Here is a 19,134-nt window from a genome sequence, read left to right on the forward strand (position 1 = left end):
TGGAGCCCCCTCCCCCTGCCCTGCCCAGGCCCTGGCCCGTTGGGCGCTGGTCTCGGGGGACCTGGTCCCCGGGGGCCTTACCTGCATGCCCAGGCAGATGGTGTTGAGCATGATGAGGGCGAACATTAGGTACTCGAAGTAGGAGGAGGTGACGATGTACCACACCTGGTACTGGCACGGGTTTTTGGGGATGTAGCACTTCAGGGGGCGGGCCTTCAGGGCGTACTGCACGCACTGGCGCTGAGACGGGACGCGACGGGCGGGTCAGTGCCCGGGGCCGCCTCCCCCCTCCCACGTCCACGCCCACAGGCTGGAGGAGCCCTGAATTCAGCAGGCCAAGGGCCTCTGCTGGGCTGTCGAGGGGAAGAGTTCCGCTGGGCTGGATTCCCCTGGAACCATCACAGCCCATTTGCAGCACGGCTCTCACCCAGCCCAGGGGCTCTGGGCATAACGGCGGGTCCACAGGAGACCCCACCCGACCACCGTGTGCTGCTTCAGGTGGGAGATGGGTCGGAGGTGGGGCTGGGCACCCAACGGAGGGTCTGGGATCACCCCCTGCCCAAGGGCCCCTTTCCCTGGCCTGAGCCTCGGCCCGGGGGGCGGGAGGCCTGGAGCAGCGGCCCAGCACCTGGTTCTTGTTCAGCTCGCAGTTCTTGTACTCGGTCTCCCCCTGCTCCTGGAAGGTGACGATGACGAAGCCCACGAAGATGTTCATCATGAAGAAGGCGATGAGGATGATGTAGACGATGAAGAAGACGGCCATCTCCGGGCGCTCGTTGTACACGGGGCCCTTGTCCTCCTCGTGCGAGTCAATGGCTCTGTACAGCAGCCTGGGGTGGGCAGAGGACACAGGGGTGGGTGCTGGGCGGGGCGGGGTGCGCTGGCTTCCCCAGTCACCGGGGCAGAGAGGCCCACACCGTGCCACCCCTGGTCGGGCTGTCTCTGGAGTGAGCGGTCGGCACCCCAGTCCCGTGCGCGCCCCGCGAGAGCCAGGGTGGCTGCCGAGCCCCCGCGGCGCCCAGCGTGCCGCATGTATACGTGGCCTGTGGCCGCATGGCTGGGCCCCGCCCTCACTCACTCAGGCCACCCCTCGAAGGTGGACACCGTGAAGAGTGACATCATGGCCCCGCCCTCACTCACTCAGGCCACCCCTCGAAGGTGGACACCGTGAAGAGTGACATCATGGCCGAGAGCACGTTGTCGAAGTGGAAGTTGCTGTGCGTCCACTGGCGGGGACGCAGCTCCACCTGCGTGGGGTCCCCATCCTTGTACACATAGTAGTAGCCCCTGAGGCGGGGAGACGCGGTCACCGCACTGTGCTCGCGGGTCCCCCTCTGCGTCCTCTGGGCCCCGGGCGGTGAGTGTGAGGGAGGAGGGCAGGTCTGGACCGGCGACCCCTCCCGAGGTCACTCGAGGAAGGGGCTTCTGTGAGCCTGAGGGGCTCAGCTTCCCAGTGGCCCCTGCGGAAGGGCCACCCTGCCACACCCCCACCCCGCACACCTGCACTCCTCCTCTGTCATCTTGGACAAGTCATTGCAGCTGAAGAATTTCCCCTGCATCCAGGAGGGAGGGAGGGAGACAGGTTGTCATGGAGACAGGACGGAAAGATGGGGTGGAAGGGAGGAGGGAAGGCAGGGCCTGAGGGCAGCCTAACCACGGGGGCAGGGCCCCACGATAGTCTGCATCAGGTCACTGTTCCCTCAGCCACCCGCGGGCTCCCCGCCAGGCGGACAGCTGTGAGGCTGGGAGCCAGCTCCTCAGACCATGAGCTTTGCTGAGTGCCCCAGGCTGGGCCTGAAGAAGGGAAGTACGGAGCCAGCTTGGCCTCTGCTTCCCGCTCAGGAGCCCCTGCCCCTGCCCGCACTGCTGGGGCTGCCCCACCCACCCCTTCCTTCTCAGGCCCTGGGGCGGTGCAGGGGTGGAGCCCAGCTGGGCCCGGATGACACATCTTCTCTCAAAATTGAGCAGGGGTCCCGGCACGCCCGCTCCCCCCAGGCTGGGATCCCCTCTGCTGACTGCAGCCCAAGCGGTTTCTCCTTTGATTTACATCACGTATCAGGCACCCACAGAAGATTTTGTTTCAACAAAAGTAGTTGATTGCTAGGTCTGACTGTGGCTAAATTGTTTGAATCCACAGATGCTGGTCCGGGTCCCTCAAAGGTCGGGAGAGGGAAATGCCTTGGCCAGGGACACAGGAGCAGCTGAAGACACGGCCACCCTGTCACTGCAGGCTCTTGCCGTCCCTACCGCCTCCCCCTAATGTCACGGAGCAGAGGGTGAAGGTGAGGCAGGGGACGTTGGGGCAGGAGCCGACAGAGGACGCTGCTGCCACTGGGCAGGTTTTTGGGCACTTGAAACCAAACACCCAATCTAGTACAGAAAGCAAATAGAGTACAGATACGTGTGACCGGTGCATTACAAATCTGATGTAAATGCCACCTGTACCTGGCGTTTGACTATGATCTGGGCGGGCACTGGGGGTCTATCGATAAGAGACTCACACACACAGGGGGTGGGGGTGGGGATCAGCTGCTCACTCATTCTTTCGGGGAGCGCGTCTTGGGGACCCGGATGGGTGCCAGGGTGAGGATGAGTCCTGCAGAGACTCTGCCCTGAGGGGGTCCCAGGGCCCCCAGGCTGCAGAGGCAGAGGCTGGGGATGGGGCGGGGGGCGGCCCTGGCTGGAGCTGTGGGATAGGGCCGAGTGCAGGCCACTGTAAGCACCTGGTTTGGCGGCTAAGCTGTCTCCGTCCAGACACACCTCCCGCCCCTCCAGGACAGAGACCAACAGGACCCGGTCCCCTATAGGTCCTCTGGGAGCCCCACCCTGATGGCCCTCCCCAAAGCCTGCCCCTGCCCATGGAGAGGGCCTTGTGGGGTTCGCTCCACAGCCCCCTCAAGCCCTAGCAGAGGCCCGGGCCCAGAGGAAATGCTCCATAAATGTTTGTTGAATGAATGAGTGATTGTAAGATGATGCCATTGTATGTCTAAGAATGACTGAGGTTACATAATCGGGATGGTGCTTTGCGGGTGGGAGCAGAGGGTCATGGAAGGAAGTGTCGTGAATGTGGGTGGCGCCCTCAGGTGTCCGTGTCTGTGTCCTGCAGGTGATCTAAGAGCCAGAGGCATCTGGAGGTTGGCGGCACAGGAGAAGATGGCCTGTCGGGCTGATTGCCATGTGGGAACGAATATAGCGGAGTTCTCCCAGGAAAGTGAGCACGGAAGCGGGGTGGCTCCCACATGTGAAACGACGGATCCCCACCCGCGGAAGCTTGCGGGAGATACACCTGCTGGCTCAGGGGGTGCGGAGGCTGGGGCGGGCGTGTCCTGGAGGGGATGGAGAGCGTGACAGTGGGCTGGGTGCTGGCAGGCCCGGCGGTGGGGGGAGCCAGTAAGACAGCAGGTGGCCCGCAGAGCCCCGGGGGCCAGGTGGCGCGTCACCTAGGAACCAGACTCAGGCCCTCGACGGCTTAGCCTTACCCCATGCGTTCAGGACATCTGCCGTCACGGTTTGGGACTCCCCTCGTTTAGAGGGAAACAGACCGGCTCTTGCCCCGGCCCGAGAGCTGGCAGCGGAGCTGGGGGAGTGAGGGCAGGAGGGCTCACCTTGAAGAGCTGGACGCCGATGCAGGCGAACATGAACTGCAGCAGGGTGGTGACCAGGACGATGTTCCCGATGGTGCGGATGGCCACGAACACGCACTGCACCACGTGCTGGGGAGGGAGGCCGGTCGGCACCTCTCCCCTCCCCTCGCCGGCCCGTGCCAGCCAAGGGCCCCTAGGGCGCAAGCCTAGTCGCCTCCCGGCTTGCTGGGGGCAGAGAGGGGCCCCTGGGGGCACGGCTTCCCGGTCACACCACACCCCCATTGGGCAGAGGGGATGGGACGGGCCTGGCAATGGCCGGGCTGACTGTCTGAGCGAGGCCTGGCAGCCCTGTTCTCCCCCCAGGGTCCCGCCGGCCCCTCTCACCTTCAGCCCTTTGGCTCTGTTGATGGCCCGGAGCGGTCGGAGTACCCTCAGCACCCTCAGGATTTTCACCACGGAGATGGCACTAGACCTGGGGGGCAGCCTGCTCAGCCCTCCGCCTGCCCCCAGCTCTCCGCACCCACGCCTGCCTCCCCCAACTCCCCTTAAGCTCCGCCCCAGGACAGAGGCGCCTCCCGGCCCCTGGGCTGGTTTCCTCCAGGGCTGCCCACAGACCCTGTCTCTCCCATCGGACTGCAGTGCCCTGGGCACCGGGGCTATGCTCCCCGTGGGGCTGTGGAGGGGACTCCCTGCTCCTGTCCGCATCCCCCCTGGTCTCCAGCACACGCTCTGCTCACCTAGCCTTGTCACTCAGTCCAGTTGGTGACAACCCAAGGGACCCCCCCAACCCTGGCCAGTGGTCCCGAGAGACTGTGCCCTTGTGGCTCAGCGCCCACCAACCAACAGCGGCTGGGCTGCCGCTCTGGGCCCCGGCTGCCCCGCTCACTCGAGTCCCATGGAGATGAGGGACACGGCCACCACCACCAGGTCCAGGATGTTGAAGTAGTTGCGGCAGAAGGAGCCCTTGTGCAGGAAGGCCCCATAGGTGGTCATCTGGGGAGAGAGGTGGCATCCTGGGTGGGGAGGACCCTGGGGACACTCCTTGCTGGGTCCTTAGGGCATTGCCCTGTTCTCTGCACCCGCCTCTGGGAGCACTGACACCTCTCATGGGCAGCGAGGCCAAGGGAGCCCTGGGTCTCCTTCCTTACCCAGCCACAGGGGGATGCCCTGCCCTCTGCTCTGCAAATTGATACAATTCTTCCTCTCCCTCCTCCCTCGAAAGCATCCTAGGCATGGTTGGGTCAGGCTGAACAGCCCGTCGAGGACTGAAGACCTTGCCCAGGCACCCACCCCTGCACGCGTGCTATATCTCAGCCCAGAGGGGCCCCTTTCTCCTCTCTGAGCACATCCCAAACATCGCTGTACAATGCGTTTGCATTGTTTTGTCCTCCTTGACTGCCCCTGCTCTCTCTCTAATGAAGTCCTGTCTAATTTCAAGGCCTAACTCTAAAGTCACCACCTCCAGGAAGTCCTCCTGGACCTCAGGGAAGCCACCATCTCCCTCTGATCAATTTCTTTAATAATCAGGGCCCTGAAAGAAAGGACTGTCCTCACTTCATACTGCAGCCAGCTCTGGGCCTGCTCTCCCTTCACAGCTCCCCTCTCCCCTCCTGGTTAATGGAGGTGAAGGCTGGGGTTATGGGTTCTAGACACAGATGGGAGGTCTCTGCCCCCAGACCCCATCCCCCACCAATGATGGTGTGAACCCAGTGTGTCCACCTTGAGAACGGGAGGGCAGTGGTGTGCTACGGACAAGGGGTGGGAGGGCCGTGAGAGGGCGGAGCTGCCAGACACCCACCCAGGGCGACAGCCGCTTCTCTGGGATCCTAGGGGAGGCCTTTCAGTCGCTGGTAACAAAGGTCTGGGAACAGATCACTGCTCCCGGGTCCACGCTTAGGCTAGTTGCGCCTTGACTGTGGAAGAACGTGCCCAAGGCTTCAGAGGCACGCAGGCCGCGGGTTGACTGTACCTCATGCCTCCACACCCCTCCCGCTTGCCCGCTCGCACCAACTCGTGAGCTGAGACCATCCGGGCTCCTAGGTCCTGGGAATCTTTCCCTGCTGCTCTCCACCACCTTCTTGCTTTTCCCTCCTCCCTGCAACCCAGCCCCTGTACAGCCTGTGTAAGCAGGAGCCACAGCAGGTCTGGTCCCTGGCCTGGAGATGCCCTTCGCCCAGGCTGTCTATCTCACAGCCTTCACTCACCTTGAGGACAATCTCCACAGTGAAGACAGAGGTGAACACGATGTCAAAATACCCAAGGATCTGGTGACATGGCAGAGGTCAGTGAGACGAGGGGCAGAGCAGTGATAGCGTCATCATCTTCCTCGACATCACCACCATCCCCATTGCCACCACCATCACTGTCATCACCACCAGCATCACTACGGCCAACATCCCCACCATCATCACCACCACCACCATCCCCACCACCATCCCCATCCCCACCGTCACCATCACCACCACAATCCCCACCACCATCGCCACCATCACCATCACCACCACCATCACCACCACCATCCCCATCCCCACCATCCCCATCACCACCACAATCTCCACCACCACCATCCCCATCCCCACCATCATCACCACCACCACCATCACCACCACCATCCCCATCCCCACCATCACCATCACCACCACAGTCCCCACCACCACCACAATCTCCACCACCACCATCCCCACCACCATCCCCATCCCCACCATCACCATCACCACCACCATCCCCACCACCACCATCCCCATCACCACCACAATCCCCACCACCATCCCCACCACCATCCCCATCACCACCATCACCATCACCACCACAATCCCCACCACCACCATCCCCATCCCCGCCACCGTCACCACCATCCCCACCACCACCATCCCCACCACCATCACCAATATCTCCACCACCACCATCCCCACCACCACCACCACCATCACCACCACAATCCCCACCACCAACACCACCATCACCACCATCCCCACCATCCCCGCCACCATCACTGCTAACATCCAGCAACAAGAGCCCGTGTAGGCCGAGCGCTGTGAGGCAGTCTTGGCCCTCCAGGGATTTAAACTCTAAGCCACTCTGATGCCTGTAGCCACACAGAGGAGACAGTGAGCTCTGGGCATCAGGGTGAGGTGTGCGGTGACGCAGGCTGGGTGGGGATGGTGCCGAGCTGGCTGCCGTCACCTGGTTCCTCACGGACTCAGTCCGGATGGGGTCCTCAGCAGCCAGTGCGGCGCTGCTCAGCAGGATGAAGAGCAGGATGAAGTTGGTGAACCAGGTGGCGTTGACGATGCGATGGCACAGGACGCGGATCCTGCGGGGGCGGGGTGGGGGCGGGAGGCTGTGACCCGCCTCCGTCGCTGGACCCCGCCCTCCCGGTCAGTGGAGAAGGACAGCCGGCAACCGGGTGGTCTCTGGCTGGCCTCGCAGGGCCCTGTCCCACCTTCTGTTCCTGCAGCCCCAGTCCCATCCCGCACAAGCCCTCCCCCAACACTCCACCTCATCCCACGGCATCCCCACTAAAACAACGGGGCAGGCCCATCTCCATCCCTGAGGCCGACAGCTGAAACTCCATGGGGACTACAGTCTGTATTTTAAAGGTGTAAAATTGTGAAGCCAGTGAGAACTAGAGCTTATCCCCTTGTCCTGCTCTTGGAAAGGAACCCAGAGATGTGATCCCTCTTAGGAGTAAGTAACTGATAAGGCTTAAAGCATTACTTCTCCCAGAGATTCCGGCACTTTCAACCGGGCACAAGGTCTTAAACTAAAGGAATGACTTTCTCACGGTGTAATTGTAGGCCCAGGGAATCAGGAGAAGGGGGCCTTCTCAGAGCAGGAAGCAGCCCTCTCTGAGAGCCCCACCAACCTCCCTGCCCCGCCACCGAGAGGCCACCCACTTATTGGTGGGGCTGAAGATGAAGAAGGCGCTGGCTTCTGGAATGGGCACCGCCTTCTCCTTCAGCTGCAGCTCGGCCAGCGGGCGCGGCCGTGGGCTTATTGGGATCTCGGGCTCGTCTTCCTCATCGTCTCCTGTGGGGGAGGGGAGAGAGAGGTCGGGGTGTCTGTCCACGTTTCACTGCTCCCCTGGCTCCTGTGCTCTGACCCCAACGGTGACCCCCCCGCAGCCAGCAAGCCACACGGGGCACGAGGGCGCCAGCAGAGTTCAGCCAGGCACCTCCCTTCCTTGCGGCACATGGGGCTGACCTGTCCAGACAACGGTCAGGCTCAGAACCTCCCAGACGTCGGGCCGGGAGCAAAGGTCTGAGAGCCTGGCCGTTGCACCTCCTGTCTCGGGGCTGGACGCACCACCTCGAATGCTCACCAGCTGGGGGTGCCGGGGAGGGGCCCTGCTTGGCACGAGGCCAGAGTGCTGGGCCCGGCTCCGCCCCTGACTCTCAGGCCAGGTGGGCTTCTGTCCCTCCAGAGTGTGAGACCCTCAGCTCGCGACATTGACAAGGGGCAGGAGGCCTGTTGAGAGAAATGGACTCGGAATTTCTCTCCTGGGGCCGGGTTCCAAAAACCGTCATTCAGGGAGGAGCTGCCAGCATGAAAAGAAACCAGGATTCTTTCCTTCCGGGGCAGGTGTGGGGTGGGAGGGGCTGGGAGGGGGAGGGGGCCCCTCGGGCTCATTTGCTGAGTCTCAGGGCCTTGTGAGAGGGAGCTGTCCCCCCAAGTCCTCAGCCGCAGACTGGGGGCACTGTGGGAAGTTGGGGAGCCCTTTCCTTTGTCCCCTCGCCCACAGCTGTCTCCTGCCAGCCCCTGGCAGGGTTCTCCCGCTCTCTCCACCACGGCGGCCCCTGCAGGGTCTCCTCCCGAGACCCCACTTCTTCCTGCCAAAGAGCATCCTCACGGGACATTTCCTGCCTCGCCTGGGACCAAGGGCCCCAGAGACACATTTTATGCTTAATCGCAGAGACTGTTAATTCTTAGAACTCGCGTATTTGCTTTCTTTTCCCGCCTTAATTCTGATTTTCTCCGCCCGCGCCCACTGTGTTGACTTCGTTGTGCATATCTTTCGTTGTCAGCCATTTCAGATTATTTTTGGAAAGAAGCAAGATAAACACATTCAGCCCCCTTGGTAAGAACGCTCCTCCGCAGCCCACCCCGCGGCCCCTCCCCCACCCTCCCCCTTCTCCCCAGCCCCTGCCCCTCCCCCACCTCAGGTTTCCGGGCTCAGCCTCTCCCGCCTGCACAGCGGCCACTCCCATCTACTAGGAGATGGTTATTAGATGAAGCAGATGAAGTCGAATTATTCTAAAACCCAAATGTCCCTTCAGGCAAGTATCTGAAGAATTATCATTAGTCTTATCTATACCAGCTCCATCCTCCCTACATTTTACTTGGCAAAATCCTTGCATTTTTTCCTTTCTTTTTCTCTTTTTTTTTTTTTTGGATTTCTATAAGGCTTTTTTTCTCAGTTTTAATATTTTTTTTATTAAAGTGTAGTTGATTTACAATGTTGTGTTAATTTCTGCTGTACAGCAAAGTGATTCAGTTATACACATATAGACATTCTTTCTTTTTTATATTCTTTCATTATGGTTTATCACAGGATATTGATGAATGGATAAAGAAGATGTGATACACACACACACACACACACACACACACACACACAATGGAATATTACTCAGCCATAGAAAATAACACAATAATGCCATTTGCAGCAACATGGATACAACTAGAGATTATCATGCTAAGTGAACTAAGTCAGAAAGAGAAAGACAAATACCATATGGTATCACTAATCTGTGGAATCTAAAATATGACACAAATGAACCTATCTATGAAACAGAAACAGAATCACAGACATAGAAAACAGACTGGCCGTTGCCAAGGGGGAGGGGGCTGGGGGAGGGATGGAGTGGGAACTTGAGGTTAGCAGATGTAAGCTTTTATATATAGAATGGATAAACAACAAGGTTCTACTGTATAGCACAGGGAACTGTAGTCAGTGTCCTACGATAACCCTTCATTCTATCTATTGATTGCCTGTCTGGTGCCAGACACTGCTATTTGGAGCACAAAGGGTCCCGCTGGAGCTTAGAGTCGCTGGCACAAACATGCTAATCAGCTGATTCCACAAATAGGCATGAAATTGCACCAGTGACCCAGAGCTGGAAGGACCCAGGAGTGAGCTAAGAGACATCGCCAGCTCTTGGGCACCAGCCTCTCCCAGGTGGCCTTTTAACCTTCACCGGCTTGGGAGCTCCCCCCAAGTGTTCCCTCCTTGGCACCGACGACGAGGGCTTCTGCTGCAGCCACAGGCTGTTTGCACCTACAAGGCGTGTGTAGCGCATTCGTGGCTGTGCGCTATGCATCCCCCTCCCCTCCTGCACCACACGGGCGGCTACACTCCCCTTGTGAGTTATTCTGTGTGGCTGGAGGGGCTGGAACAGAAGCCGTGTGTGCCCATCTCCTGCACCACACGGGCGGCTACCCCCCGCTCTGTGAGCTATTCTGCGTGGCTGGAACAGAAGCCGTGTGTGCCCATCTCCTGCACCACACGGGCGGCTACACCCCGCTCTGTGAGCTATTCTGCGTGGCTGGAACAGAAGCCGTGTGTGCCCATCTCCTGCACCACACGGGCGGCTACACTCCCCTTGTGAGTTATTCTGTGTGGCTGGAGGGGCTGGAACAGAAGCCATGTGTGCCCACGAGTCTCTGGGCTCCTTGAAGACCAGATCCTTAGCCCTGAAGCGCACAGCCAGTACTCAGTAAATACTGGCTGAATTAATTGAAAATAAAATGTGTGCATTTTCCCACTGTGTGTATCGTAGGGAGAGGCAGGCTGGCAGACGGCTCACTTGCAATACGAGGTACACGAGGGATGTCTGAGTCCTGATCTCCTCGTGGATGGGTCCAGGTAGGGGACACACAGGAGAGATTTCGTCCCTGGGGAGAAGTCACCCCAGCACACCCGCCCCGGGTCCCAGGACTCTCACCTGGGAAGTCGGCTGACGGGTAGGGGTCCTTCACCTCATTGACGTTGGATTCAAACTCATCGACTTTCAGCTGGAGGAAGGAACACGATGAAGGTGAAAACCCGAGCTGTGGTTCCCACCTAATGAACATTGACTGGAGGGCCGTGTAGGTGTCAGCTCACCTAAGCCTCCCTATGGCTCGGGGCGGGGTGAGGCAGTGGGTGCTATTATGGTCATCCCCGTCTTACAAAGGAGAAGCCAGAAGCAGAAAGGTCAGCCAGGCTGCCCAAGCTACCAGGACCCCAGCCTGTCTGAGCCTGAGCCCCTCACCCCTGCTTAGTTCTCGAGAAGAGAGTGGACTGCCCCAGGCCACGACCCCTGCTCTGGGGGCTGGTTCCTGCCCCTCTGAGCTCTGCTTCCTCAGCTCCAGGAAGGCTGAGCAGGGCCAGGCTGACAGGCGGGGCAGGGTTAGAAACGGGGGGAGGCTGGTCTGGGCGGCTCTGAGGCGAGGGGGACACCCTGACTGGGGTGGAAAGCTGGGACTCAAAGGAAGTCTGGTTCCTGGATCGGGGCGTCTGTGTCCTCAGTACAAAGGATTCCGTGAGACAGAGCTGCCCTCACCTGGCTGGTGCCCTCACCTGGCTGTTACCCAGGCAGACAGCCCCTCTCCTGCCTCCCCCTGCCCCCCGGCACCCTAAGGCACCAGGCGAACAGGGGACTTTCAGAGGCCCCTCCCCGTGCGGCCCCTGAGAGCGCCCCCCGTGACGGGCTCACCTTGGCCGTGGTGGGGATGCCCTCCCCCTTGGGTTTCTGCTCCAGCTTCTTGGCCACCATCGACTTCTCCTCCTCTGACTTGTCTGGGAGCCCCCTGGGTTGGAAAACCAAGAAAGCCCAAAGTGGAGGACCAACTGGAAGGTTCTGGGGGACGCGCCCAGCCTGAGAACACTGCAGGCTGACCCCGCGCCCACGGGCCGGGCGCGTCGCGTCCTCCCTCTGCAACGAGGGAACAGGACAGGCGTCCGCCCGCGGCCGGGCAAACACAGGGGCCGTTGGCCAGTCCCAGGGGAGGGTCCCAGGCCGCAGAGGGTGAAACGGCAAACTCACAGGTGCCTGAGGCTCAGCAGAGGGAAGGGACCCCCTCCAGGAAGTGTGGTGACAGGGCGGAGGCCAGCCTGCCTGGCTCTGCCCTCGGGATCCCTCCTGCCGACTGGCCTGCAGTCCTGCCCCGGGGACACCTCAGAGACTCGGCCAGCGGCACAGTGGTTTGGCCTCTGCTCCCCAGGGAGCCCCTTGCCCGGAGCGGCCGGAGCCCTGCAGGTCCCTCCCTCTGGGCGCGCCCCGCTCACCTGGACATCTTCCTGCGCCTCCGCTCCTCGGCCTTGGCCTTCTGGGCCGACGTCAGGCTCTCCGCCTCCGCCAGGTTGTCCACCGCGATGGCCAGGAAGACGTTGAGCAGTATGTCTGAGGCGACCCGCTAAGGAGCTCGGGGGGCGGGGAGGGACGCCCGGGGGGCGGGACCTGCCTCCTCCTGTGCTCCAGTCTCCCCGTCTTTCTATGACTGATTCCTCCCACCTGTCACCAGTCACCCTGTGTTTCTCTAACGTCCTGCCGGAAGGAAGTGTCCTACAGCTACACCCACACTGCCACAGGCTGTGTCCCACCTCCCCACCCCCAGGAGCTCCCCAGCAGCAAGCCTGAGCACCTTGACCCCGCTTTACCCCCAAGCCTCCTCCCCAGGCCCTTTTCTGTGCCCTGCGTCTGGGCGGATACAGTTGCCGCAGACGAACAGGATGATGAAATAGATGCAGACGAGCACCCCGGGGTAGGTCGGGCCGCCGTAGGCCATGATCCCGTCGTACATCACGGAGTTCCAGTCCTCAGCTGTCAGCACCTGGCAGGGGAGGGAGGGTGGGGGACGCAGAGGGACTCGAGGGTCTTCTCTGGGGACTGCGCCGTCCAAAAGTCCCCTTCCAACCCTGCCCCCAGACCGGTCCTCTCTTCATCCCGGGTGAAGTCCCTGCCCTCCTGAACCTCTCCCGGGGGTCGAAGACCTCATCGTTGGCTCTTCGGGGCCAAGGACTTGATTGTGGCGTCAAGGCTTCCACGAGCTCTGTTCCTAAGGCCCAGGCTTAGCTGTGCTGCCCACACTGGACCCCCTGCCTTTCCAGCCCCCAGAAAGAGTGCGAAATGTCAGGTGCCTTGAAAGACAGGATGCCTGACCAGCCGGTGGGGTGAATGGAAGAACGAGGGTGACACCCTGTGTAGGGCCGGCCGGTTGTCACAACTGCCCTTCCCGCTGGCAACACCGAGGTGGCGTCCCCTGAGTACTGGCCCGACAGAGAGGAGCGTGTGTCTGCTCTGCGCTCAGGCAGCTCGCTCTGGAGGCCGGCCGTGGCTTTAGTGAGCGGTGGCTAAGCCATGTCCCCACAGTGGGAAGTGGTTTGTGTTCCTCTGGGGCTTTTGCAGCCTTGGGGAGGGACAGCCCACCTTGTCTGACCTTGTGCTCAGAGATTCTAGTAGCACGTGGGAAAGAAAGCTCCCTGCCCACCCAACTCCTTCACTGATTAACCGCTGGCCTACTGTGGGCCGGGGCTCTGCTGGGCAAAGGGATGAGGACACACAGGACACACTGGACACAGCACCCAGCCTCCAGAGCGTGGAGGAGACAGACAGGCGACTGTGGCCTGGAGGGGATGCGGGGGCCCAGAGGGCAATGTCGGATCACGGAAGGCTTCCTGGAGGAGGTGATGCCCAATCTCCAGCGGCAGGCAGCGGGCTTTAGCCTACCTGGAAGACGGTGATGAGGGCCTGCGGGAAGTTGTCGAAGTTGCTGCGCCGCACCTCCGTGTCCTCAAAGTCGTACCTGCCCCCGAAGAGCTGCATGCCCAGGAGGGCGAAGATGACGACGAACAGGGACAGCAGCAGCAGCAGGGATGCGATGCAGTGGATGGAGTTCAGCAGCGAGGCCACCAGGTTGCTCAGGGACGTCCAGTACCTGGAGGAGACGGGCAGCCCCCACCCCCGGCGTCCCTGCAGTCGGCGCGGCTTGGGGGAGGCTGGGGGCTGGTGGGATGCGGGGGGGTCGGGCAGGGCTGCCTGGATCCGGGCCGCACACCCAGCTTCCCTCCGCCAGAGCACAGGTCTTGGTCTGTCCTTTCATTCTGTTAGTAGGACGGCCGTTTAGCTGCTGGTGCCACCACTGGACTCTGAACCCCACGGGGGTGAGGACCACCCCTTCCTGTGCAGCCCCGGCCCAGACGGCCATCCCACCACTGCCCCCTTCTCTGCTCCCCTTCCATCTTCCTTTCCCCCTCCCGCTCCCAGACGCTTCTTTTCCCCTTTCTTCCACATTTTCCACACCACAGACAATGGTGAGAGGTAGGAAGACAGGAGAGGCCGAGGTGGAAGGGGGAAGGTGCTTTCTGCTGCAGAGGCGCAGGATGGGGCAGTGCGCGCAGGCGGGCGCTCACTTGGTGATCTTGAAAATCCTGAGGAGGCGGATGCAGCGCAGCACGGAGATGCCGAGGGGTGTCATGGCCCCTGACTCCACCAGCAGGATCTCCAGGAGGCCGCTGCACACCACGAAGCAGTCGAAGCGGTTGAAGATGGACATGAAGTACTGGCGCAGGCCCAGCCCGTACATCTTCATCAGCATCTCCACGGTGAACAGGGCCAGCAGCACCCGGTTGGCGATGTCTGCAGGGTGGGTCACGCAGCTAGGTGTCACTCTCCTCCCTGCCCTGCCTGCCTTGGCCAAGCCCTCCACCTTGGACACCCTCCCTGCATTTTCAGGGCATCTTCCTTTCCCTGCCCTCCGGATCCAGGAAAACCTGGTGAATTTTCACCATTGAAGGAACGCAGTCCAGATTTCTAGGAAACTAAACGACACTGTGTTCAGCAGGTCCACCCTCCTCACTCCACCGGTCAACCCGTGAGCATTTTAACCCCATTTCCCTGATCTCCCAGAAGCACTGACACTGTTGCGGGATCTCAGTTCCCTGACCAGGGATCGAACCCGTGCCCCCTGCAGTTGGAAGTGCAGAGTCCTAACCGCTGGACCGCCAGGGAAGTCCCTTCTTGCTTTTGCAGATGTCCCCTTTCCTTGGCTTCCAGGACGCCACATCCTTCTGCACTTCTCCTGCTTCTCCTGCTTTTCCTGCTTCTCCTGCACCCTCTCTGCAGACGCACCCCTACCTCAGCCCTGAGTGCTGGACTTGAGCTGTGCGCGTGAGTACACACCGTCCTCTGGGGATCTGGTGATGTCTTCTAAGACCACAGCTTCGATTGCCATGCCTGCCAATGACTCCGGATTTACACTCTTCAACCCAGACTTCTCCACTGAGTCCCAGACCTACTTTCCATCTGTCTCCTCGACATCTCACTGGGATGTCTCAGAGGCACCTCAAACTCAACATGCTCAAGTCTAAGCTGATAGGTACTGCCCATCCTCCCCCATCCCCCCCAAAATACCGGGTCACTGACTGTCTTCCCCATCTCAGCAAGTGGCACTACCATCCATCTATCTGCATGGGCCAGGAACCTCAAATTCATCTCTGACTCCTCTCGGCGGGCACTGTTCACATCTTGTCCACGTTTGGTCATTGACAGTGCATTGACAATGCTTGGCACATTCAAGGGGCTCTCAGGAAGACTGGTTGCAAGGAATAAATGGATGGACAGATGGACGGATGCAGGAATGGTTGCATGGATGGATAGATAGATGAATGGGTGGATGGATGCGTGCATGAAGGAAGGAATGGGTGCATGGATGGATAGATGTTTGCCTGCATGGGTAGATGGATGGATGGCTGGACGGATAGATGGATGGATGGATAGATGTATGCCTGGATGGGTAGATGGATGGATGGATGGACGGAGAGATGGATGGATGGATGGATGGATAGATGTATGCCTGGATGGGTAGATGGATGGATGGATAGATGGAAGGACGGATAGATGGATGGATGCATGCCTGCATGGGTGGATGGATAGATGGATGGACGGATAGATGGATGGATGCGTGCACGCATGAATGCATCTGATCTGTAGCATTGTCTCCTATCTCCTTTCCACAGAAGAAGACAATCTTCTTTTCTATTTTCCTTCTTTTATCTCTTTCATTATTTTATTTTAGGCCACACCGCATGGCTTGCGGGATCCTAGTTCCCCGACCAGGGACTGAACCCAGGCTACAGCAGTGAAAGCGCTGAGTCCTAACCACTGGACCGCCAGGGAATTCCCTCTTGCATCATTTTAAACATAGTGTCTTCCTACTATCCAACCTCCCCTCCTCTGTAATCCTCCTCTTGTTACCTTGTATTTACCTCCACTGTTGCCCTCCCTATACTGACCTGACGTCACTTATCAATATCTGTCTTTTCCTCTGGCTCAGGAAGCTCCTTGGCGGCAAGAGAGGTACATTCCTCCTCCGTGTGCCCTGCATTCTTTACTGGGCCTGACCCAGAGTACGTGTGTAATACACAGTGGGTGAAAGATTGCTGTTTCTGGAGTAGAACTTGAACTTGGATGCGTGAAGCGCTCAATTACTGGTCATCTGTACGTCCAGTGTCTGTGATAATTTGCCCAGACATCTGGCGAGCACCTGGAGTGTCCCCAACTTGTTGCTGTTACGGCCCCTGGTAATGCCACGAGGAAAAGAGTACCACTGCCTAGAAGTTCTAGAAAACAACGTCGACATCTAACGACTTCTTCTGCAAAACCTGAGGGGCCATTGGCCAGCACTGGCCGCCGGCCGCGTGTCTCACCTTGCAGGTGGGTCAACCAGAGAGGCTGGTGGTGGTGTTCCGAGGCGATCGACAGGGTGTTGAGGGCGACGATCAGGATGACCAGCCAGTAGAAGGCCCTGGACTTCACCGCGTCGTGGCATTTCCAGCGGAAGATGCGGTTCCACCGCCTCCACTGTCGGCTGAGAAGGCGGGGGGCGGGGCCGTGGCTGAGCTACTCCAGCTCCTCCCCGAGGCCGCCACACTTAAGTCTCACCACCCACTCCCTCCTCCAGCCACATGAGAGGGCCAAGGACCTGAACTGCAGAGACAGATCGCAAATCTTGCCTCTTACAGCAAATGTCTTCACCTTTCAAAGGAGGATAGTGATGATGCCGACCTCAGACGGAATGAGAGACAAGGTCCGGCGCAGAGCAGGGCTCCGTGCGTTTCCAACTTAATTAAAGCAACCCTGGCATGCCCCGTTTTGCCCGTCATAAAGGCAATTCTTTAACAAATTGGTCATATCTGGTGTCGGGGAGGGCGCGCAGAAAGGCACCTCCACCGTCAGATCGACCTCTGTGCAGCACTTACCAAGGTTAGAACCTGTGCTCCCTTTGACCCAGCAAGCCTGTTTCTAGGCATCTGCCCGGCAGAAATGTTCACCCTTATGCACAACGGTTCCCTGGGGCACTGTGTGTATTGCCCCAAACTGGACAGCTTACGTAAACAGACTACAACATATGCGCACCGTGGAACATTTTACATTCAAAGGTACATCAAAAGACGGTGTGTGAGCTATCACACCTTGCAGAGATGTGGAGGGACCTGAAATGCATGTCACTAAGTAAGAAAAGCTGATCTGAGAAGACCACACGCTGTGTGAGTCCAATTAAAGACATCCTGAGAAAGGCAACACTATGGAGACAAGAAGATCGGTGGTTGGTTGCCAGGGCTGGGAGGTGGGGTGTGAACAGGCAGAAACAGAGGATTTTTAGGGCAGCGAAAATACTCTATGTGATACTGTAACGGTGGGTACGCGTAATTATACGTTTGCCCAAACCCACAGAACGTCCAAGAGTGCGCCCCAACGTAAACTCTGCACTTGGATGACGCAGGTTCATCAGTTGTAACAAACGGACCATCTGCTGGGGATGTCGATGGCGGGGGGCGCTGGGCGTGGCTGGGGGAGGGGCAGGCGGGAAATCTCAGCACCGTTGGCTCAATGTTGCTGTGAATCTGAAACTGCTCCGAAAAAAGAAAGTCTTAGAAAAAAAAAAAAAAGAAGGTTCGTGTCTGTATAAAGTTGCCCTCAATAGAAAACAAAACCGAAAAAAGCTGGGGTGTGTGTGTGCGTGCGTGTGTGCGTGTAAGAGAAATGAAAGCGTGCAAGAGGCTTCAGAGAGATACAAATCTAACTGTTACCATGGTTACCTCTTTGAAGGGCAGAGAAGGCCATCTTTTCTTTGATGTATTTCTCTATTGTTGGATCTTTCAAAATCACAGTCACGTATGAATTTGGAAAAGGAAGCAGCCAAACAGAACACATGGTCCTCTCCAGCTTCCTGCCTCCAGCCCCCCCGCCCGTGACACTTATGGTGGTCACAGGCTAACTCCCCGTCTGGAGCAGAGGTTTCCGGGACTAATTATCCCACCGGCTCCCAGTTTCTTCCTTACGTGGTGAGTAAATAGGTCATCTGCCCAGTGCCCTCCAGCTGCGCTAAGGGAAAGAGACCCAAAAGCCACCTAGGGAGGTGACCGGGGTCTAACTACATGTCTCAGGGAGCTGCGGGCTGGGAGGACCCGCAGCTGGGCAGATACTCACATAAACTGGATGACTTTGTTCAAGCCTGCGATTTCATACAGGCTCTCTGTGTCAGAGCCGCCTTCATCCAAAGCCAGCTTCCCTGGGGACAGACAGGTCCAGTTGGCCAGGCTTCCGGGCCCCTCTGGGCTGGACACACCTGGAAAGGGCCCGCTGACTGGGGACACCTGTGACAGCGACCCTGGGTGGGCCTGGACCCCTCCCTCTGTGATTTCCTGAGCCCTAGAGAGCCTGCATCGGAGGGGAGGGCGGGTCCCCAAGGGGTGGTGCAGCACTTTGGGACCTTGTGCTCCGGGAGGGCCCAGGGCACACCAGGCCGCCTCCACCGCAAGGTGTCAGGCTAGGCCTCTAGGGGCCGGGTTTTCTTATCTGCAAAGTGGTGATGCTGTTCGTGCCCGATGGGCCCCCTGGGGCTGCAGTGGGGGCGGGTGTGGAGGTGCCCCTGTGGGAGCTGACTGCGAGGGCAGCTCTGGGGGGGCTGCCGACCTCGGCCCGTGGCTCCAACCTTCTCTCAAGTCGTCCACATCCATGACCTCGCCCTGCGTGATCCAGCTCAAATAGCCCCGGAGGTCCTCATCCAGCTGCTGCTTCTCCCGCAGCTTCTGGAAGGTTCCCCTGGACTTGGCCTTCTCCCGCTCCTTGGTGAATTCCCTGCAGTGGGGCGGGGGAGGGGGAGGAAGAACGCAGCTTCCTGGGGCGAGGGAGCCCGTTCTGCGGCTGGACGTGCCCCCCCTGCCCAGTGTTGCCTGGGGTCTGGGGCCCTTTAGGGAGGCTGAGGGGCGGCCCTCTCCCCCTCACCAGCCCCGCCCTCCAGGCCCCCCCCCCCAACCCCGTTCCTTCTTTTCCTCCCATCTCATTTCTCCCGCCTTGTCTTGGGTGACCTTGGACATTGGGGTTAATGACATGACCGTGCATTGCCCTAACAGAATTGCCATGAACCCTCCGATTTTCCATACTGCCCCGACCCTTTAGGCTGCCTGAGTAGTTTAGCTCTGCTTACAGACTTAAGGCCCTGGGGGACATGCTCCTGGGCCTGGAAGAAACCAGACAGCAGCAATGGAAGGAAAGGACCCGAGGGT

At 59.4% G+C, this 19,134-nt stretch overlaps 1 protein-coding gene across 2 annotated transcripts in view; it reads right to left on the bottom strand.

Annotated features, from left to right (window-relative positions):
* The window catches only part of CACNA1S (calcium voltage-gated channel subunit alpha1 S), a 60,681-nt gene that overhangs the window by 19,640 nt on the left and 21,907 nt on the right, over positions 1 to 19,134 (bottom strand). For both annotated transcript variants that reach the window (XM_049716410.1, XM_049716406.1), the window contains exons 8-26: positions 18,561 to 18,706; positions 18,056 to 18,137; positions 16,273 to 16,433; positions 13,978 to 14,203; positions 13,295 to 13,502; positions 12,278 to 12,398; positions 11,854 to 11,968; positions 11,282 to 11,375; positions 10,529 to 10,598; positions 7,481 to 7,613; positions 6,768 to 6,897; positions 5,789 to 5,848; positions 4,471 to 4,577; positions 3,969 to 4,056; positions 3,606 to 3,713; positions 1,501 to 1,553; positions 1,141 to 1,287; positions 629 to 830; positions 82 to 240 (exon numbers count right to left, since the gene is read on the bottom strand). In XM_049716410.1, coding sequence (XP_049572367.1) covers positions 82 to 240; positions 629 to 830; positions 1,141 to 1,287; positions 1,501 to 1,553; positions 3,606 to 3,713; positions 3,969 to 4,056; positions 4,471 to 4,577; positions 5,789 to 5,848; positions 6,768 to 6,897; positions 7,481 to 7,613; positions 10,529 to 10,598; positions 11,282 to 11,375; positions 11,854 to 11,968; positions 12,278 to 12,398; positions 13,295 to 13,502; positions 13,978 to 14,203; positions 16,273 to 16,433; positions 18,056 to 18,137; positions 18,561 to 18,706 — 2,410 coding nt within the window. The remainder of the gene's footprint in view (positions 1 to 81; positions 241 to 628; positions 831 to 1,140; positions 1,288 to 1,500; positions 1,554 to 3,605; positions 3,714 to 3,968; positions 4,057 to 4,470; positions 4,578 to 5,788; positions 5,849 to 6,767; positions 6,898 to 7,480; positions 7,614 to 10,528; positions 10,599 to 11,281; positions 11,376 to 11,853; positions 11,969 to 12,277; positions 12,399 to 13,294; positions 13,503 to 13,977; positions 14,204 to 16,272; positions 16,434 to 18,055; positions 18,138 to 18,560; positions 18,707 to 19,134) is intronic.

The sequence above is a fragment of the Orcinus orca genome, chromosome 1, assembly GCF_937001465.1.
Source record: "Orcinus orca chromosome 1, mOrcOrc1.1, whole genome shotgun sequence".
Classification (NCBI taxonomy): domain Eukaryota; kingdom Metazoa; phylum Chordata; class Mammalia; order Artiodactyla; family Delphinidae; genus Orcinus; species Orcinus orca.